A 22684-nucleotide genomic window follows, 5' to 3' on the forward strand; every position below is an offset into this window, starting at 1 on the left:
ATCATGTTAAAGTTGGAGGGAGGAAGGGTGGATCACTAAGCAACACCAAAAGTGGGAGTTTAGGTCCCTTCGAGTTTCTGGCTCTGGGTTGGAGGCCACCACCATCTGGAGGTGGGACTACAGGGTGCTCTGGGTGTCATAGTGCCCAGTGCTTCGGTGCTGGTATTTCTTAAAGTCTTTAAGGAATTGGAATTTTGCCAGTAATGTTCATTTTCTAAGGGTATCAGCATGGAATTCTTGAGATGTAGAAAATAAAACATTTTTAAAAAGATTTTCATTTATTTATTTAAGAGAGAGTGAGAAAGAGAGCACAAGCAGAGGGCGGGGAGCAGAGGGAGAGGGAGAAGCAGACTCCCCGCTGAGCAGGGAGCCTAAAGTGGGGCTTGATCCAAGGACTCTGGGATCATGACCTGAGCCGAAGGCAGCCATTTAACCAACTGAGCCACCCAGGCGCCCAAAAACATTTTTTAAAGATTTTATATTATTCATTTGAGAGAGAGAGAGGGGGGGGGGGGAGACAGAGAGAGAGAGATAAGCAGACTCCCCGCTGAGCGTGGAGCCCAGCGTAGGGCTTCATACAGGGCTCTACTCGGGGCTCGATTCCAGGACCCTGAGATCAAGACCTGAGCTGAAGCCAGATGCTTAACCAACTGAGCCACCCAGGCACCACGAAAATAAAACATTTTTATATTGTAAGTCCAAGACAACGTCTTGTTCTTATGTTTTAGACTTTATAATCTAAATTATTCAAGAATTTTTATATTCTTAAAAAATACTTTTGTGGAGTCCAAAATATGTAAAAATAGTACTTATATTCCACATAGTTCTTGGCATATACAGGTGCTCAGTAACTGTTATCTGAGCTGGCAAGAACACAAAAATTTACAAAACATTTTGACTATATTGTATCAAATTTTACAGTCTCATACAGATATCTGTTTCCTAGCATGGATAATTGTTTTTTCAAACATGCTAAGCATAGTAATAGAGTATTTAAAATAATATTTTTATTATTTTAAAATATATACTTTATATTTTATATATATATATATCCATCCCACATTAAGTAAAATGAGCCAGCGCAATGTAGAATCAGATGGCCAGGACGAAGCCGAGCAGCAAGCCCTGTGTTCATCTGGAAGCGTCAGCACCAGCTCCAGGTGGGGTGAGTCTTATTCGAGACACGGAAACTCTTGCCAATCATTTGAAAAATCTCTTTCCAGAAACCGAAAGCTCCGGCATCTCCCACCACAGAGGAGGATCCTTCCCTTGCCTTTCCCAAACCCCCAGTGGACCCTGCGAAGATCAGAAGAATAAGCAGTGCGCGGGCTCGCTTATTCAGGGCGGCCTCCCAGGGGGCCCTGCTGCCTGACAGGACCCTGCCTCCCGCTGAGTGTAAGGCTGGGTCACATCCTTTGCAATCTGGGGGCGGGCATTGTTTTTTTGAATTGGCACACAAAAGCTATTTTTACATGATTTTTTTTTTCAAACCCCACAGGATTTTTACATTAACTAACAGTTAGTGAATATTGTGCAAACCTGGTTAAGAAACAGTGTTCATATATTTTTCTGGGCGTTTATGAAGAATACCTAGATAGCACAGTTTTTTGGTTTTTTTTTAAAGTTACTGGTAGGAAAAGAATATTTAGGATAAGTGTTTTCTAATGAAGGGGTTCAACTGTATTGGAAATAAATGATTTTTTAAATCAGTGTTCAAACAGTTGTTCATTTCATCAGGCACATTTAAGGTTCATACGGTGTGTGCTAAGCTGAGGTCTTTGAAAACACCTTTCTAATCCCATGTGACAATGTAAGCTAAAGTTGGATGGGGCTTTTCCAGTTCTTTTCCACAGAATTGCTAGTGGGTATCTAAACCTGGAAACAGAAAAGCTACAAACCTCAAGTTCTAAGGTGTGCCCCAACCATTGGAATCACCCCTGTCCAGAGTATACTAGGAGTTTTTCAAATTCTGTAGGAAATGACCCATTATTGAGATGGCAATCGATTTAGTGGATCACCAGCATTAAAAAAAAATGAAGTAGAATAGAATGGAAAACATCAAGGCATATAGCAGGCAATAAGGTAAGTATTGCTTCAAAGAGACCTTACTGTGGTCATATACATGTGTATTTGGGGTCATGTTACCAATTTATTATATATTTATATTAAACTATATTGTGAATTTATTATTATTATGTGTAGTTAAAAAGTTGGAACACCACTTTACCAGGGGCTGACCGAACTGGCCCTCCTTCAGTCAATAAGGATTGAGGAAGAAGGGTAGGTTTACAGTCATAGAGAGATTATCCGAAGATGAATCCCAAAAGTTACAAGCCACCACCTGAGGATTCTACTTGCTTGACATACAAGCGTTTCCTTTTAGTCACCAACATTTAAATGTAGAAGATCTCATGGAAGAATCCAGATTTATGACTTTTTGTGGAAAATTGGAAGATCTGGCAACACTGGGCCCCCCATTCCATGGAGCACCCACCCCCCGTTAGCCCAGAGTATGAGCTGCAGTTCCCTATGTCTCCGCAGACCGCTTTCCTCATTTCCTGGTGCCTCAGATCCCTCATGATCCCTGTCATAGCTGAGGGGGTAGAATCAAGAAGAAAGGAAGAGACAAAGAGGCAATAGAGGGTGTGCAGATCACACCATAACGGATGCTGTCCTGGGACGTATGATTAGGCAACTTGCTTTACCTCGATGTCCCAGTTGGTTTCTTTTCTGTCAATCAGATATTTACTGAGCCCCTTCTAAGAGCCAGGCACCACCCTAGGCCCACAGGGTGTTGCCCTCAAACAGCTTGTGAGGGGAGATAGACAGTAAACAGGAAACCAAGGAAATAAGATAATTTGGGTTCCGAGGAGGGCTATGAAGAAGATAAGCAAGATGATGGGCTGGAGAATGTCCATGGCAGGAGTATTCTGTGTGACCTCAGGTGGCACCAGAATGTGTCCTTGAGGAGGTGGCCCCTGAGTTGAAATGTGCCTGAGAAGAAGGCAGCCATGTAGAAAGCTGTGGACAACGTGCCCACACTGAGGGGACAGCAAAGCCCGGAGATGGGAGGAAGGTCACTCAGGTGGTGGACGACCCGAAGGCCAGTGTGGCTGGAAGATGGTTGACCCCAGGGACATGGAGGGAGCTGAGGCCACAGCCCAGCAGGGCCAGGCTGGGGCAAATGGGCCGGACTCTCTGCTACCTGCCCTGAAAAGCCAGGGACTCAAGAAAGGGACCGACCTCATCTGACTTAAGTTTCTCAAGCAAAGCTGCACATTAGAATCACCCGAGGAGCTTTCAAACGTTCAAAGCACTGGGGACCCAGTCAGACCAATTGAATCGGAAAGGATTGGCAATTGAAGGAGCCACATGTCCTTGCCAACATGAGAGGGATGGGATCCGGACCCAGGGTCGGGGGGTGAGGTCAGACCTCGCTAGGAGCAGCGTCACTCCTTACGAACAGGGATGGCCGAGCTGGTGTGAGGGTACCGTTGTTTGCTGGGTGTTTGGCTTCTGAGCCTCAATGCTGCATTCGCGGTTCCTGGATTTAACTCTTAGCCCTCGGGTGAGAGTCCTGCTGCTTACTGAGCAGTTGGTGGCTCCGTGGGGGTGACTGAGGGGACGGTGCCTCACCCACCATCCTCATCGTCTTGGCTTCCCTCACGGCTCCGCGCCTCCCCCGCTGGGCCCCCGGCCCCTGTCGGCGCGCCCCCCGCACAGCGGTGCTCTGGGAGGCGCCATCTGCGGCTGCCATTTCCCCGCGCTGAGGCGGCCCTCACGCCTCCTCGTCCCCGACGTCTGGGTCCGCACTCAGGGAACAACGGCAGTAAAAAGTCCTTGTCGTTCTAAAGCCCCCATTGCCCCCACTGAAACGACACGGTTCACGCTCCAGCCTTGGAATCGTTGTCATTTGTGCAGGGGCTCCCTGGGCTTTGCTTCGGGGTCCCTGTTGTCTAGCAAAGGTATCTTGCGGTGGGTGACTGTGTGACTGAGGCTGAGGCCGCTGAGCTTGGAGACAGAGGCTGCGTCCCTGCCTTTGATGCGAAGTCCTTCGCGGCTGACTGCCACAGGCAGGGCGAGGGGTGTGGTGGCAGCTTTGGAATTCCCGATTTAAGAAAATGAGAGGGGAAGAGACGTGCGTCGCCATGTTCGGAGGACAGGCAGTGTAATGGCTCCGTGTTCAAACAGGCCTTTTGGCTGGAGGTGGCAGTGTTGCTAAGGCCGCCCAGGGACTCAAGCCGGACAGAGACCACAGGCTCCACCTTCTCGCCGTGTCCCTGTCCTCTTTGCCTTCGCAGAGCCCTCGACAGGCCCCCTAAACGGGCTTCCTAAGTGTCCCCTGGCTCTGCATGTTCCTTTCGCACCACTGCTGCACTGCTGTTAGCACCCCTCGCCTCGTGCCTGGTCTCCTAGGGCCCCCCGTCTGGCTCCACCCTCAGCTCACTGAGGACCCTGCTCCGCCGGAGCAGCCCCAAGAGCCTGGAGAAACCAAGCTGCCAGCTGCACAGGGCTGTGAGCAGTAGCCTCATACCCTTATCCCGGTGGACGGAAAGAACTGATTACTGTCTGTGTGCGCCATACGGGACAAGGGGCAGGAGGCAAATACAAATCGGATTGCATCATCTTCTTGCTGAAAGCCCTTCGGAGGGCTCCCTATGCCTGAAGTGGCCAAACTGAGTCCCAGCTTTCCCTTGGAAGAGGGGTTCAGCACTCAAATCAGTCTGCCTGCTTCCCTCCCCTCGTGGAGAGTCCCAGTGCGCCCGGGTCTATTTGAGGGTTGGTAAAGATGCCTACTTAATCTTAATTCAACCCAGCATTTTATAAAGGTACTTGACTGGGGAATCTGTCTTTTGAAGAATGCAGTTTGGGACATACTGACCTGGCACAGACGCTGGGAAACTTTTTCTGTAACGGGCCAGAGAGTAAATATTTCAGACCAAATGAATGGGCCATAGAGTCTCTGTTCAACCTACTCAACTCTCCCGTTGTAGTAGGAAAGCAACATAGACTGATTTATGGCCACCAAAACTTGAATTTCCTGTCATTTTCACATGTTCCAAAATAGTGTTCTCCTTTTGAGTTCTTCCCAGCCATTTAAAAATGTAAAAACCATTCTTAGCTCGCAGGCTACACAAAAACAAGAGGCAGGCTAGATTCAGTGGGTAGTTTGCTGACTCCTGGCCTAGCGGATGAAGTCCCGGCTCCTCGGCATGCACAGCTCTGTAGCGATCTGGCCCCAGCCTAACATTCCAGGCCCTTTTCTCGACTCTCCTTTGCCTCCCGCCCACAGCCTGTGCACCAACAGTATGGACCTCCTTGTAGTTCCCCACACCCATCCTGCTGCTTCAAGCTTCTTGCAGGATCTGCTCTATAATTTGCTGGACCCAGAGCAAAATTAGAATGTGGAGCTCTTTGTTCAAAAATTATTGAGAATTTCTAGATGGCGACAGCAAAGCATTCAACCAAGTGTAGGGCGCTTCTAAGTGTGCAACCCCGCTTGACTATACAGCCAGTATACACAGAAAGCTAGCTCTGACTGCAGGCTTCTGTTCCTTTACCTCGGAACTCCTTTTTGCCTCCTGTTAATCCCTCAGAATACTTCTCAGGCTCTGCTTCCTCTATGAATCCTTCCCTGCCCAGTTCCCAACCCTTCAGGACTCTCCTATTCTCTATGCTGCCCTTACCTGGCCAAGACCATGCTATACTGCATTTCTCTCTCTACACGTCTGCCTCTCTGTCTCCCCTGTTAGGCCCAGCAACTTTAGTAGGAAAGAGGATTTCTTTATTTGTAGCCTGAGAACCTAAAACGGGGACCAGTATATAGTAGGTGCCAAAGCAATATCTGTGAAATGGAACTGTTCCCACATAGTAATACTGCTTGTTGTACACTTTTGAAGTTCACCCACGATCCATTACAAGATTAGTACAGTGTGGTACCGACATTTACCAGGGACACACAGGGCATTCCTCTTCATGCTCAGTTTAACGGTGGACCTCCATCAGGAGTCACAGTGAGCCCCAGGGCAGCTCCTCACCGTAGTAATAACCGGCAAGCTCCCTCCAATAGATTGTGAAGTTAGAGAGGCTGCAGCAACTCTGCCCATGAGTATGGGTGTGCTTCGCCTCTTGAACAGGAGCTCCCTGATGACTGGGACTTCTTGTTCACCACTAGACCCCCAGCACCTGGAACAGCACCTGACACAGAGCAGCAAGTGCCTAATAAATATTCATGGAGTACATGAATGAAAGAAACCAATGCTAAAATGTAGGAATAGGCTAAAAATGTATTACCTAAAACAAAATCTGTGCTTTGTAATTCAGTAGTGAAGATATTTAAGGCAGCGTGGTGCCACAGAGAGAGCCCTGGACCGGAAGTCGGGATCCTTGGGTTCCCTTAATAATGATGACAATAACTTCTAGGTTTGGAGTAAATCATTTTACTAAGCCATATCATTTGATTCTCAGCACATCCCTAAGAGGTGGGGACCACTGAGGAAGGTGAGAGAAAAGTTGAGTGACTTGCCCGCGTCACTCAGCCAGTACTTGACCCTAGGTCTGATGGAATGCAAAGCCCACGCTCTTCATACTCTACAGTCCTGGCCCTCCCTGAACTTGCTCAGTGAACCTGAACTGGTCACGTAACGCTCAGGTTTTCAGTTTTCTCATCTGAAAAATGGAGTTTAGACTAGCCGATCCCTAAGGTTCCTTTCAGCTTTAGAATTCATTGTTTTGAAAGCAGGGAGCTTAGTTGGAGTGGACTAAGTGGTTTTGTTCGTTTTTACTGGTTTGTTCGAGTGCAGAAAAGGAAACCTTGAGTTGTTCTGGAGAAGCTTGCAAAACAGTTTTTTTTCTATATGAATCTCATCCCCACATTCCTCTTTGAAAAAAAAATTAAGATTTTATTTATTCATTTGATGGAGAGAGAGAGAACAAGCAGGGGGAGAGGCAGAGGCAGAGGGAGAAGCAGGTTCCCAGCTGAACAGGGAGCCCGATGAGGGGCTGGGTCCCAGGCCCCTGGGATTATGACCTGAGCCGAAGGCAGACATGTGACCGACTCAGCCACCCAGGTGCCCCTGAAAAAAATATTTTATCGAGACTCAAGTGTGGTAGCAGCATCACAGATGAGCTATTCCTAATGGCCACTGGCTGATAAAGAAACAGTGTTGTATCATAAGCCTAAGAATCTGCAGTCATACACACAATAGATGTTTCAGTTTAGAGACCGGATTTCTGTTTGTAACTCTTATCATCTTATTCCTCTTTACAAAGCCTTATAAGCCAACGCCCTCCTCTTCCTACCTGCTAGCAGTGATATATAAGGCCTCCACAATCTGGGTGCTGCCCCTCTGATCAGCTCTCTTCCTCTTCTCCCTCACATCCTCCACTCCAGTTGTGCCTTAAGCATGCTAGCCACACTCCTGCCTTAAGACCTCCATACCTGCTCTTCCCTCTGCAGGGAATTCTGTCCCTGGTCAACCTGTGGCTAGATGCCTCACCTCCATTGCTTACCATGTCCACCCTGTTCAAAACTGCTGCCTACCCCCATCCCCAATCCTCTTCAATTTTCTCCATTTTTCTACTTTGCTTTTTTCCTTAGCACTTATTATATGATGTACCTCATTTATTATGGTATATTATTTATTATCTGTTTATACCTAGTAGGATGTAAGCCCTACAAAGTCAGGGATCTTTGTTTCCTCACTGATACATCCCAAGTGTCTAGACCGGTGCCTGACATCAGGGAGGCACTCAGTTTTTTGTTTTTTGTTTTTTGTTTTTTTTTAAGATTTTATTTATTGGGTGCCTGGGTGGCTCAGTCGTTAAGCGTCTGCCTTCGGCTCAGGTCATGATCCCAGGGTCCTGGGATCGAGTCCCACATCTGGCTCCCTACTCGGCGGGAAGCCTGCTTCTCCCTCTCCCACTCCCCCTGCTTGTGTTCCCTCTCTCACTGTCCTTCTCTCTGTCGAAAAATAAAATCTTAAAAAAAAAAAAGATTTTATTTATTTATTTTAGAGAGAGGGAGGGAGAGAGAGAGAGAATCCCAAGCAGGCTCCATGCCCAGCACAGAGCCTGATGCGGGGCTTGATCCCATGACCCTGAGATCATGACTTGAGCCAAAATCAAGAGTCAGACACTTAACCGACTGAACCACCCAGGCACCCCAGCACTCAGTATTTTTTGAATGAAAAAATTGTTAACATAATCAAATTCAGGAAAAGGAGTCATTGTTCTGGGATGCAGAAGTACTTATGTGGACTGAGTTATTCATAAACCTACATTTGAGTGCATGTCCTCTGGTAGACTCTGAGAGAGTAGAGAGAAGATCCCATTCATTTTTGATGAATTGATGCTGCCAAGCCTGAAATAATGGTGAGGTCTTGTAGATTTTGGTCTCACAATTCCAGACTTGTTTATAAGTCATATAAAAATTTTTAAATGGTATAAATTCTTAGATTAAAAAATACTGAAATAGTGACTCCTAAAATCAGAACTGCTTTGACGAAACACCTCCTTGATTGTTACAGCAAAGAAGACAGTGGCATCCAAGGAAACAGTTGTGATGGGGGACGCTATGGTGAAAATCAATGGGATTTATTTAACAGAATCAAATGCCACTGGCCACTTAAAGAGTCGCCCACTTCAGCTAACTTATGATGGAGGCGTCAGTGAAATCAAGAAGCAAGAAATGTTCAAAGGGACAACATCCTTGCCGTCTCATCTCAGAAGTGGAGGGTCAGTGTTCTTTTGATTTGGTTTTCTGGTTAGGATAACTGTGTCATATACTAGTTTATTTCCTAATCTTATATAGATGACTGATTTGCATTTTCCCTTTTATGTAAACAAATTTTTAAGTTAATGATGCATCAATAGGAAAGACTTTTTTTCTCATGGCTAAATGGAGTTGGTGTTACATCATTCCCCATTTAATCCTCAGGAAAACACTTATTCATACGGGCCAAATGCTGCGTTGATCTGCCTGTCAGAATAGTCTTTGCTTTAGTTAGGCTGTTCCAGCCAGCCCTCGAGTGATGAGTGATTGTTCTGTTTGTGTGTTATTTGGGATTCTTGCCTGGCCTGGAATCTCTTGTTCCCTCCCTTTGGATTAGTTCACTGTTGTTAATTCCACCAAAGAGTAGACACTTATTTTATTCCCCAGTAAAAACTTGGATTTAAATATTTATTTTGCAAACAGGTAAGTAGTTAAAACAGGAGAATCCTGTAGACTTCTATTGTCTGTGACATTCCTCACCTAATCCCTCATAAAATGAATTATTGGGAATTACTTTATTTCATACCATGTTCCTAGACGGGGCTTTCTAGGGCTTCCCCTAGAAAATTGAGGAGCAATTTTCTTACCATATTAAGATTTGTGGAAAAATGTTCACTGTACGGGCCCTGTGAATTCTCACCCCTGTGTTTTCCTAAAGAAGTCTTGAATGACTGGGGACTGGGGACTGGGGTGGGGAGTGGATGGAGTGGGGAGAGCAGCCTCTGTTCTCCAGCCCCAGCTAATAATGGTGCTAAGATAGGCAGGAGGTCTTGGACTGGACCAGGTCATTCAGTTAAAGATATTTTTCTATGACTTTCCATTGGGTCATTGTGGACGACTGCCCGGTTCAAATTTGCTTAACAAGATTAAATTCCACCGGCCGCTTTAAGACCGAGGAGTTGTTGCCCTCACTTTAGATTTTGGGTCTGACTTTGGCTCCTACACACGCAGCGTGCTTAAAACTTTTCCCGGAACCGGCTACTTGGCAGCTGGTTAGTTTAGCTGAACTGACCTTGTCTGCTGACAGAGCCCGAAGGGTGTCGCGCACGCAGAATTTATATTAGGCAACCTAGTAGCCCTGGTAATGCTGCTTTGCATTCAGAACATTTTTTAAATTAAGGGAAAAATGAAATGTCTCCTTAAGTGGAAGAGAATGACTTCAAATGGGGACTTTGGGAGCTGAGCACAAAACATCAAACTGGCCATTGCAACCAATCTTTTCCAGTTGGTGAGTAAGAATAGGCTGCAGACCTCCGAGCTTAAACATAAAAGACGGCAGGAGAGCTTGTGATTTTTCAGCACTGGAGTGAAAAGGAAACATTTATCTTGCTGCACCCATCCTTACAGTAATTAATGTTGACTAGGAAAAAGTAGACAAGAGCTGTTTTTTTAAATTTTATTATTATTATTACTATTTGCAAACCTTCAGATGTTGCAGAATAATTTGGCAAGCCAGAGTTCATTATGTCTTCCTCAGTCGGGGACAGCAAAGGCATTTTCAGTTGCATATTTTATCCCACCAACAGCAAAGGAGAAATCAATTAGGAACTGGAAGCACTTCTTCCTGACCGGCCAAAATTATGAGGCATCGGCAGCACTAATTGTTTTCCCTTTGTTTGGTGAGGACAGCTTTTGTGTCGTGTAATGACTGCCTCTGAGTTGGGCTTGCAATGCACCCTGGCGAGTTTAACTTCCAGTAACATTTCTGCTTTAGGAACCTTTACCTCCTTGAATCATGGATGGGGTTTTGTTGACGTGGCGCCAAAAAACCAGTTGATACAGTAGGATTAAAACAAACCAGAAAATGGAAACTATTAGCAATTCTTTCATTAATTACCCTTGTGACTCAATCTGAGACACTTGATAATTGTTTCTTGTAAACATTTAAGTGAAGAATTCCAAGAAATGATCTTTGCTATGCAGTGGAGTATTCCCAGTTTTGATGCTAAAGCCTTACTTAATTAACATTTTTCCATCTTTAAACCCTAATGTGGTAAATGAAGACTCTTGTCAGTGAGACTGGCTGGCAGAAGGGAGGGAAAGGAATGCAAAAACTAGAAAAGAAAGGCCTGAGAGGACACTGGCTCTAGAACGAGCACAGGCAGGTCTCAGAAAGGGGACAGAGTAAGTGAGGACCTGCCTCCCGTGCAGGGTCCTTAGCGCTCCACCTTCACGCCACCTGCTTCTGGGCTGGGGAAAGGAGCAGTCTGTTCCGGTGAAATAGCTTTGATTTGTACCCCCTTAATTTAGAGTATGGATAAGTCAGACCTGGGACGGAGTGTGGTTTCACTTTATGCTGGTCGTGATGGAAGAAGGGTTTGCTAAGCAAGCTATCATCATAAACGAGATCTTGGGGGACTATCTAACTTTCCCAGAGAGAACATACTCTGAAGCACTCATCCAACTGTCTGTCTTCAAACAGTGTTGCAACTCCGACAGTCTCTGTGTGTCCAGTTAAGGGCCCATCTAAGCTTTGGCAGGCCTGCCCCTTAGCGACACTCCATTTTCTCTTACTTTGCGTTGCCATGTGGATTGAAAAATCATAAAGCTCCCGTTAAAATAGGAATGTATGTATATCTCTGTCCATCTATCCACTCATCCAGCCAGTGGTCCAACCTGATGAACCCGTTCATATGCCTGCTTAAAAACCTTTTAAGGCTTTTCTATGTAAATACGGTTTGAACTATTATGGTTTGGAAATGTGACCCTCAAGAGGAAAGCCCAAGAACTCTTTGCTGGGAACCACAATCCTTGGATTTAGGTCTGGTTCTCTTTCAGCCATTTGACTTACCTGTATGCTCTTCGGCAAGTCTCTTACCGCTTTCAGGGGCTCAGTTTTCTAATCTGTAAAATGGAAATAACGGTGCTCCTTCACCCCCCCTCTCCCCCCAGCCTTCACTGTGGGTTGTGGAATGATTAATGAGGCTTGAAAGCCTTATCTGTAAACTGTCAAGGGCCAATAGTATTTTTGGAGTCAAAAAGAAGAAAAGAGGGCTTCTGGTTAAAGATGGTAAAGCAAAGGCATTCTCTGTAGAAACTGAAGGAAAGCAGCAAAGAATGAAAAACACAGACATAAATACCATCAATGAAGCAGAAAACTGGTTCTAGCCTGAAACAGCAAAATATGGAATAAACTTTACAGTGTAGTGTGGGCTTGATTTTTTTGTCTACCTAGCATACTTGCCTTTGGAGAGCAAGCCATTTTGCATCATCCTCAGTCCATGTTTAGAGAAGGGCTGACTCTATCTTCCCTGCCCACCTTCCTGGGGGTCCAGGGGTGATTATGTGGCCCTGGACTGGCCTTCCGAGTTCTCCAATCCACCAGCCACAGCAGTTGGTTCAGAGGTGGGCACAGGATCCAAAACAGGCCGGCTGAATTCCTCTCTGGGCTTTTTGCCAAAGCCTTTGAGGAAAGTGTTCTTTCAAGTTCATAAGCTGTAAAGATGATGTGGTCTTGGAGCCAACAGTGGCCATTTCTTTGCCTTGTGGAGGGTGACTCTGGGGTGGGGGCTGGGGGTGGGAAGTGATGTATAAACAGAGCTAAGGAAATTGAGATAGTGACCAAGTTCAAGGATGATCCATATCCGCATTGTAGACTTCTCTGTTGTCTGAACCAGTATGTTCCTTTTTCCTTCTTTCTTTCTTTCTTTCTTTCTTTCTTTCTTTCTTTCTTTCTTTCTTTCTTTCTTTCTTTCTTTCTTTCTTTCTTTCTTTCTTTTTCTTTCTTTCTTTCTTTCTTTTTTTCTTTTCTTCCTCTTCTTTCCTTTCTTTCTTTATTTTGACAGGGACAGCGTGTAGTATTTCAGATTAGGTTTTTGTCACTTGGAATAGTGCAACCAGGAGTCCAGTTAACCTGCCAGAGTCTGTGAAATATAGATGAAAACAAGGGGTAATTTGAGAGCAGACACTGACCTCCTCAGACCTAGAGTAAGAAACAGATTTCACAAAGAATGAGTCTCTCAGTTCAGAAAGGTATACATCCAATAGTCTTTAATTCAAGAAATGAGACTTAAGGGCGTGGGCCAGCCATGGAAAACATGGAGATGCCCCTGTAAAGCCCTCATTCAGGATCCAGATGATGAAAGGACAGGGGGTTGGAGCTGAGGGCGATGATCTCCTCATTTCCTGTAGGCCAGCTGGTGCACGTGTATGTGCGTGCATGCGTGCGTGCATGTGTTGGCGGGTTTGCTAGGGTAGAACTCCAGGAGCCTATCATGGAACAGGGCTTTTCTGTGAGTCACAGTAGCATGCCACACACAGACCAAGAGGCCACACACTTCAGGTCAAGAAAAATAACAGACTTGGTGAATGGATGTTCAAGAAAGCTGATTCAAGCTGAAGCTGCAGAACACCCTGATTCTCCCCCTCTGTGGATCCTATTCATTCTTCAACAAATAAATGGCTCTGTTTAAAGATAAATAAATAGGAGGACAAGAATTAACATAGAACTCGGGCACAGATACGTAAAAAACATAACAAAAGACAGATGAAGAATATGGATTACAAATGGAATTGCCCTCTAAAAACAAGTATTAAAACGATTTTCCATCATGTCAAAAATTTAAAAAAAAAGAAAAAGGAGCTCTTCTTTGGGTTAGAAGAATTCAAATTAGAGATTCTAAGCCCCCTAAAGAGATGAAAAATATGTTTGCAGTCCTCAAGAAATGAAAGAAAAATGTATAAACACAGAGAGGAAAGTCATATTAGAAATAAAGGGAGAATAAAAAGGTCGAAAATGTAATGAGACATGGTGTACAGGCTGGAAGCAATCCTACAAAAAGAAATGAATGCGAAGATATGAAAATGATGAAAGCAATTGAGACAGATACAGGAGGCATGGCACTTGTATTCCCGAAGGAGAGAGTCTTCCTCCTCTCCCCCCACCCCTTCCTAGTACTAGCTTACTTTCAACAACTAAGTGCCTCACACTCTTCCAAGTGATCTACATGTGTTAACTCATTTGATATTCACAAGAACCAACTGACAATGGAAGAGACAACTTTCTGAAGTAAAAATTTGATTCTGAAGCTCAGTGGACACATCAACAAAGTTTTACATGGAATACTCCACACTAAGATACTTCCAACCATGTTCAGCTCTAGAACACTACCCAGGACATAGTACACACTCAATTAGTAATTGTTGATGGAGTGGCTAAATGGAAGAAGGTAGCCTATGGCCATCCAGGCTGAATAAGCAAGTCACATAAAAGGAGGAAAAGGCAGGCTGCCTCTGGCTTTATTAGAGGACCTCTCAGTGTCAGAATACAGTGGAAAAATGTCTATGAAGTCCTAAGTATAAGAAGGATAGCCCAAGATTGTATTGCCAGCCAAGCTGTTCTTCAGTAAAAAGGCAACGGATAGACATTTCCAGATGTGGATGAACTTGGGGATTATATCACACGTGCACTTTCTAGAAAACTTTTTTTTTAAAAAAAGATTGTATATGTGTATGTATGTATTTGACAGAAAGAGAGAGAGAGAGCAGGGAGAAGAGCAGAGGAAGGGAGACTCTGTGCTGAGTGCAGAGCCCACACGGGGCTCATCTCATGACCCTGAGGTCATGACCTGAGCCAAAACCAAGAGTCGGATGCTTAACTAACTGAGCCACCCAGGCGTCCCCAGAAAACTCTTTGACATCAAAATGATGTGTCAAAATTCAGAAATGAGGAGGCATTCCTGGTGAGTATCACTTTATTTTCATAGTGAATTAAAACTCTGAAAACGATGGTTATGGAACAGAAACCTTAATGATGTAATAGTAATATAAATAACCCAAACTGGTACTTGGGAGGAAGTGTGAGAGCCAATTATTCACTTGATAAGAGGGAATAGATTTGTTAGTAGCTACAGTCTGAAATTGAAAGATAAATTTAAAAAAGAGTATTTCAGCATTCTAATGTTTTTCATTATTATTTTTTTTTAACTTCAGAGAGATCTTTTAGAAACTAATATCTCTTGGGAAGACTCATTCATCTGAAGTTCTACAATTCCTTCAGTTTCATCTCAATTTCTGTTTCTCTGTTAAATTCAAGTAAAATTTATACTTAATACTTTAAAATTACAGTGACATGTATGGTATGATCCTATTTATATATGTATCCTTTACCTGCCCTCCCTCCAAATCACTCTTCTGTTCTTTCTTTTCTCTTTTCATCTGAATATGTGCAAAACATGTCTGGAATTATGTTTACTGTATATGAATGTTTATTTCTGGGTGGTGGGACCTGGATGATTTTTTAAAAAATCTTCTTTGTACTTTCTTATATTGTCTGGCCTTAAAAATTAATAAATATGTCATTTTTTCAAAAATAATGAAGTCATTATTTTAAGAAATTAAGGGTGATGTGGCTGAGAAACCGTTTCCGTTCGGAAAAGATAAGCACCGGCCAGAATGGTTTTGCAGAATCCCACCTTATTCAACCATTTCCATTTAGTAAGCATTTCTTGGTAAGCAAGCAAAGCCCTATGCTGAGGGGTCAGGGCAGGGGGGAGGTGGGAGACAGAGAAATGGACCCTGCCCATGAGGTGCTTACACGACAGCGGGCTTACTGCTCAGGTGTGGTCTCTGCAAGAGCCACATCAGCATCACCTGGGAGCTTGCTACAAATGCAGAATCTCAGGCCCCATCCCAGACCTACTGGATCTGAATCTGCATTTTTATAAGATAGCCAGGTGATTTGAATGCACAGGAAAGTTTGAAAAGCATTGTTCAGTGATTAACTCCAATGCTGGGAGAATGAAAGCACCTACCCTGGTATTTTGGTGTGAGAGCACCTCATTCTGACCTGACGATCAGGGGATGTTTCCTGGGGTATGTAGGTTTGGGATGCTTCTGGAGGCTGATTTTCATTAGGGGTGGAACATGGTGTTCTTTGCTAAAGGAGCAGCAGAAGCAGAGGGGTATTTGATTTCGTGGCAGTAGGTTTGAAGAAAGGCAAATGGGCCAGTGCGGCAGGAGCATGGGTCCTGAGGCTGTAGGCTGCAGGGAGCCACTGGGAAGTTTCTAGCTGGAGACTGACTCTGGCGGCAGAGTGAAGGGCCAGGAGAAGGGAGAGCCCCGGGACAAGGAGATGGTTAGGAAAGCAAAGGTTGTAGCAGTTCCAGTGGAAGATGGCTGTGTGTCAGCACCTCGTCGGGACCACAGGGAGGAAATCAGAGAACGGGAGCTGGGTATAACATGCTGGGGAAGGGGGCAGTGTCAGCCCCTCTCCCCCGATGAGGAAGTCCTCGTCACTGCCGCAGCGGCAAGTTACAGGGCTTTTCACACGAAGGGCCTTGAAGCTGTGGGGCTGTGGAAGTTAAGGGAAGCATGAACCCGTGGGCTTGTACTCGAAGCCAAGGGAGTTGGAGCTTAACTAAGTGAAGCTAACATGGTTAGCTACAAAACCATATCTAATCAGGTCTATACAAGTAGAACTTGAATAATAACCACTTTGTGATTACTGAAAAAGATACTAAGATTATATGTGTAATTTTTAAATATGTATTTTTAAATATGTATTTTTAAAATCTTGGGCCACAACCCAATACCTTGGTGGACTTAAAATTTTGACCTTATGAACCTTACTTTAAAATCCTATTCTTTAATTTCATTGTGCTTGTATGTAACTGTTTAGGTAGAATTCTATCTTTAACCTTAGTTATTAAGACAGAATGCTAATGTTCTTAATGCTAACATGTCTGGAAACTATATATCTGGTGCTTCAGGCCACGAAGACATGATTAAGGCATCTCCCCGTCCCCCCCCCCCCCCCGCCCCGCCCCAGTCCTTGGTGGTGGCCTTCTCAAACTGTAGGCAAAGTATCTAAGAGACTATGAAGCAGGGTTAAGCAACCTAAGACCCATGGGCCAAATCCAGCCTAGTACCTGTTTTTGTAAATAAAGTTTTATTGGAACACAGACACAGTCATTCAGCTCTTGTCTGTGGCTGCAAGCACACTACAAGCAGCGGAGCTGAGTAGCTGTAGAGACTGTATGGCTGCACAGCCCACAATATTTACTTCCTGACTTGAATCTATACAACTTGAGTCTAATTCTGAAAATGAAGTGTCTTCTTCTTAGGGAAAGGGAAAGTTTAGCTCACAATTTGCTAAAATTTTCTTTTTATCATATGCTTATGATAATGAGCACATTTAAAATTTAAATGTGCTTTAAAATTTTAAATCTACCTTTAAGATTTCCTTTCCCATTTTCTTACATGTAATTTTTTTTCCAAGTGGAAATAAATTTACTGCTTTTTTTCACCTTAATTCCAAATACTTCTTCATGTCTTTATAGTTACTGCTTTAAAGCAGGAGTCAACAAACTATAGCCCAGGAGCCAAACCTGGCCAGCCACCTGTTTTGTTTCGTTTTGTTTTACAGCCCTTGTGCCAAGAATGGTTTACATCTTTTTAAGTCATTACATTTAAATGGTTACAAAAGTAGCTATATGGTAGCTTCTATTTTGCCATTTGGCCTGCAAAGTGTAAAACATATATTGTCTGGCTTTTTAAGAAAAAGTTTGCTGACCTCTGACCTAATCATAATAATTGGGAAAACTGTCTAAATAATAGGAAAATCTGAGTTTTAGAATATTTTTAAAGAAATACACTTTATTTCTTCCATGTATATATGGTCCAGAAGTAAATGTTGCCAATGTCACTGAATGATGGATGAGCACTAGTGACTCAGTCAGTCTGTGTATGGCATTGCCTTGGCTAGAGAGCTTGGTTCTGGTTATCCAGTGAAATGTTGTACTCCTGTCAGTGATTGGGAAGAGAAGACCTTGCTTTTTGCTCTGAAGCATGTTGGCAGTAGATCAGAGGCCTGGGAATGCCATAGCCATCTTGCTGTCTTTAGTACTCCCACCTGATTACAGATGGAACGGAAGGAAGGGCAGAACTGAGAGAAGTGCAGAAAAATGGAACCAACGCCCTGATCACACCACACCTAAAACCCACCCTAGTGTTTGGCTTTTAGGTTATATGAGCCAATACATTCTATCTACTGGTTAAGTGTGTTAGGATTAGTTTCTTGTTGTTGTTGTTGTTATTTGTAGATGAAGATACCCTAACTAATTAAATGGTGTTATTCTGCCTCTAAGAAGAAGTTCACAAAAGAGCTTTAAATAATAATTTCTGGAATGGTTTTATTGTTGGACATCAAAAATCATTGCACAAAAATTAATTATGATCTTTGACAACTTGGAACAGGAAGCTGGGAAGAAGAATTATATTGTATGACTGAATCAAGATCTAGACACATCTGATAGACAGGAACCCTTTGCCAAATATAACACTGTGAAATTTCATGAGTCCACCGTGGATGGGGGAAATTTGCCCTAGCTGCATTTGTAAGAAAAACCAAGAATCGACTAACACTGTGATGTGACCACCAAAACCACTAATGTAGTCTTAGGCTACATTATTTAGAATCTCTCTTCATTGTTCCTCAGGCCATACCTTTAGCTCAGTGCTGGGTTCCAGACTTTAATACAGATCCAGACCAAGTGACACTCGCTCAGAGTAACTGAATAGGCTGGCAAGGAGATTTGAAACCACATCCTATAAGGAGGAGTTAAAGGGACTGGAGAAGTTTGTCAGTGACATCAGTGATGGCAGCCGCAACGATAGTAAACACTGACTGGGTACTTACTAAGGTACTTACACATTTTATCATTTGATCCTCACAACAATCTTATATAGAGGGTTACTAGTATTTACCTCAGATATAGATGAGGAAACCAAAGCTTAGATGAAATGCAGACATGAAGTCACACAGCTAATAAATGTGATCATAATTAGCTGATAACGTAGCTAATAAGACCATGGGATTTAAACCCTAGGAGAGGTTGTTAAGTGGTGAACACCACATTTTTAAGTATGTGGAGAATTGTTGAGAAGAAGAAGGATAAAGCTTTGTTTCATGTGGCTTCAATTGGTACATAGAACTGAGAAGGTTCGTGGAGTAGAAGTTATAGGAGAACAGATCTCCATTAACTATAAGCCCATCTATTCTCTTCTTGGGCAGAGAGGGGATTTTCTTTTCTTGATGTCTCCTCCCCACCTTACTCTGGTTGTGGGACTTTAGCTGCCCTGCTCCCCAGAAATCCCGTTCGGCTTACCCTGGTCAGATGGGACAGTTCTTCCTCAGTGTTCATCTTTGACCTGTTAATCATGCTTGCCTTCTCAGAATGCTTGGGCTGCATGAGAACATATTTTATTTCTCCTCTTCCTTTGGACTCCTTTTCCTCTTTTCTATCCTTTACACAAGTACCTGACAAGGCTTGGTCCTGAGATTCTGGTCTTTGAGCCACAAACCTGATCACTCTAGTCCCTGTGTGCCACTTGGATCTTTAAAAGTGCTCTTTCCCTGATTTTCACATCTCCTTTGCTGATCCTCCATTTTTCATCCGAAACTCAATATGGCAAACCTCACATGTGTCTCACTCCTCAAACTGTTCTACTCCCTAACCTTCCCATTTCTGTTGATGGCAACCTGCTATCCTGTTCCTCCAGGCTTACCTTCTGCTCTTTCTTCTGCCTGAAATCAACCACGAATCCTGTCAACTTTTCATGTGCAGGATCTCTTCAATTTGTTCCTTTTTCTCCAGTCCTACTGGCACCCCCCAAGAATTAGTTCTTGTTACCTGTCTCTAAGTCTCCTCAATGCTCTTGTCACAACTCCAGAGCCCATTACTTCCTGTGTTAGAACCTATGCTCATCAGACCAGGGCCATCGCCTCTCCCCAGAGTTTCAGGCAGCTGTTCCCATGTGCCCCAGCAGAAACCTCCTATTCCTACCTTACTGGCCCTGTACAATTAGCCCCTGCCCTGAGTCCCAGGCTGCTCACGTTCCTCTTTACCTTCACTCATGTTTCTCCCCTCCTGAGAGTAGAGCTATCACTTGCTGGTTCCACTTTTATGCTTTTAAGACCCACTTTGTGGCCCACTTCTCCCTTTCACTCATCAATTCCTTCCCAGCATCCCTCTAGTTCTTGTAACCTGCTGGCTTTCACAATTTAACACTTGATTAGAGACTTCCTTGGAATTTTCCATTTAAAAAAAAGTTGCTTAGTTCCTCAAAGTAGATTTTAGACTTTTTCAGGGCAACGCTTTATATGTTCTTTATCACAGTAACATCCAGCACTGGACTATTCAGACAGGTGCTTGTTGATTCAGAACAAAAGAGAAAACCAATATTGATTATTAAGTTCTTCAAATGTACCAGTCACTGTACTAAGGGGAGGCATTGCCCTCACGTCAAGATAAGAAAACCAGGGCCAAAAGCTTAAGTAAGTTACCCAGATCTATGTAGCTGATAAATGTTGGACCCAGGACCTGGTAGTTTGGGTTCAGAGCCTGCAAGCTCAACCACTGTACAATGATGATCATAGGGAGTATTAGAAATTCCCAATCCTGTGCTCTTCTTGAGAACCAGCAGGACACAGCACTGTTGAGCTTTGGTATACACTAAGAAGAGGGACCCTTCTTCCCCACCCCCCACCCCCCCACACCGTACTTGGGGATACACAAATGTGGTATGTAGGGAGGCAACCTCATCAGTGGCCATGACTCAGAGAGTGTGGACCAGTGACTTTAGAAAGCCATTAGTTGAAAACTATTTTCCTCAGTTTCAATAGTTGTTTCGGACAATAATGACAAGAAGACCCTGCCTCTATTGTTCTCAGACTTTCTTGTTATTTCTAAGAGTGATAAGTACGAGAACTTCCTTGGCTTCACATCCTGTCAAACTTTCGGTATTTTCTCTTCTCATAGGGTAGATTAGATCTGTTCCATTTGAATCTCAACTCTGAGAGTGTTGACACAGGAGATCCCATCCCCATACTCTTTCTTTGATTGGCCAGGCACCTCTTGCTGCCAGATCTATGTTTTTATGCTGTGTAAAAATAAAGCAATTGTTTCAGGGTATGAAATAATTACACATTTTGGGAAAGATTAGCTTGGTCTTTTCTCTACTAAATGATAAAAAGAAGTGTTAAATCAAGTGTTTAAAAAGGGGGCATGTTTATGGGAAAAATGGTATTTGGAGAAGCTAATCCTTGGGCAGCAGTAAAAGCCAAGGGCCAGGATAGAGCACTGAACATTTACCAGGGATCTCACTGCACAGGCACACATCTGGGTGTTTGTGAGTGACCCTGGCTACACGTGTATGCGTTCTTTGTGATTTTTTGTAGCAAATCTTTTATTTGATGACCAAAAAAAAAAAAAAAAAACCTGTTGTAAAACTTGCACTCAGTGTTTTTTACCTTGGAATTGTTTACAGATATTTAAAAGTGAGTATTTTTAAGTGTCAGCTTAGCTAAAGAAAAGTTGTATCCTTCCTGGATGGTCTCTACATTAAATTTAACCTTAAAAAAACAAAACAAAACAAAAAAAACCCCAAACAAACCTGGCAATATAATCCTACTATTGGCCAACTGCTACTCTTTTATTTGGAACACAAAATATTTGTCATCTGGGGGCTGCCTGAATTCACCTTCCATTTTTTCACATTTAAATTATTTCAAAAAATAAAGCATTTTTCAAAGAATATTAATTTAATGAATTGTTTAAAGTGGAAACAGGACACTCTGTGATGAAATAGAAAGAGCCGTGAATCGGAAATTATGAGAGTGGGTCTCCAGATCTGACCCTGCTTTGTGACTTGGGGCACAGCTGATCAATTTGAGAACAATTTCCTTGTGCCCAGGGAGCCCTTCCAGCTCCTAAACACTGGTCTTTTTTGAGTCCCTCAGACCTGAGTTCTTTCTTATTGTAACAGTGACCTCTTGTGGTATATATCCTTTATCAGGTTTTGTTTTTTTTTTCCTTTTTTTGATTTGCGAAGTAAACTTGGGATTTGTTGTTGTTGTTGTTTCTAGTAACTGTATTTGATACTGTGAAGCAGCTCTGTCTTGTTTTTTGATAGATAAATCTAAGCTGGAAATCAGATGTTGACTAAAGGACTATAGAGCACCAGACCCCGTCTTATAAACAATCACCTATGCTTTCTTCACAACCTGCATATAGCCGACTCTACACTTACAGAAAGAGAAATGCTTTGGTTTTTGCTCTGAGTGTTGTGTGTATTCGTCTTCCTCCTAGGGACCAGGGGAAGAGGCGTTCAAGAGCTTCATCATGTTTCAACAGCTCAGACCTGAGCAGACCTGAAACCAGAGCAGGTAAGGCGCTCGTATGCTGAGAGGTCTCCAGAACTTCTTCATCTTAAGCATCTCACATTTCCACTGAAGAGGTCTCATGTTGGCTCACTGTTTGAAAACTCCAGTAACTTCATCCAACTTGGCTGCACGTCAACATTTATCTTTAGAAATTTTTATTATTTTCACAACAGTCTTAAAATTCTTACCATTACCCAGCTCTAGGGCCTCAGACATCTGTAGATTATAGTCTTAGTGAGCGTGCAAGAGATTATTTTGTAAAAGTATTCAGAAAATCGCAAAGCTTGACATCAACATAATTCTTGAGTTCAAAACCAGAGTTCAAAATCATTGCTCACCTAAGTGAAACTCTATTAAATGTATGAAGACAGCCTCTGGGGGGCTTTAATTGGTTCAAGAAAAAATACACAACAATATAAATCACAGGCTAGAAATGATGCAAAGTGTATTCATGCAATGAAATACAGCAGTCACACTTATAATATTGACTGAAATGAGTACAAACATAATATTACATGAAAGTGTTAAGTTGCAAAAGCAATGACATATGTTGTTTATGGATACAGACCTATGTGGTGACATGCAAAGTCCAACATGATAAAAATAACCACCTGATTTAGAAGGGTGGTAACCCTCGGAGGGAGGGGGAGGAAGGGAGACAGATAAGAGGAGACAACTCTATCTGTAATGTTTACTTTTTTGAAATAAAGGGGAGGATAAAAATACCATTAGTGTTTGACCAAACTATT

The 22684-nt window shown here is 43.3% G+C and overlaps 1 protein-coding gene across 3 annotated transcripts in view; it reads left to right on the top strand.

Annotated features, from left to right (window-relative positions):
* Nucleotides 1-22684, top strand: part of ARMC2 (armadillo repeat containing 2) — a 109240-nt gene that overhangs the window by 17858 nt on the left and 68698 nt on the right. For all 3 annotated transcript variants that reach the window (XR_012378515.1, XM_025863664.2, XM_073893745.1), the window contains 3 exons: nucleotides 1224-1395; nucleotides 8529-8736; nucleotides 21862-21938. Coding sequence is in view for 2 of the 3 variants with exons in the window: in XM_025863664.2 (XP_025719449.1) it covers nucleotides 1224-1395; nucleotides 8529-8736; nucleotides 21862-21938 (457 nt within the window). In the remaining variant the exon portion in view is untranslated. The remainder of the gene's footprint in view (nucleotides 1-1223; nucleotides 1396-8528; nucleotides 8737-21861; nucleotides 21939-22684) is intronic.

Source organism: Callorhinus ursinus, unplaced genomic scaffold (assembly GCF_003265705.2).
Source record: "Callorhinus ursinus isolate GAN/ISIS: 27379988/994484 unplaced genomic scaffold, GSC_fseal_2.0 scaffold6, whole genome shotgun sequence".
NCBI classification, from domain to species: Eukaryota; Metazoa; Chordata; class Mammalia; order Carnivora; family Otariidae; genus Callorhinus; species Callorhinus ursinus.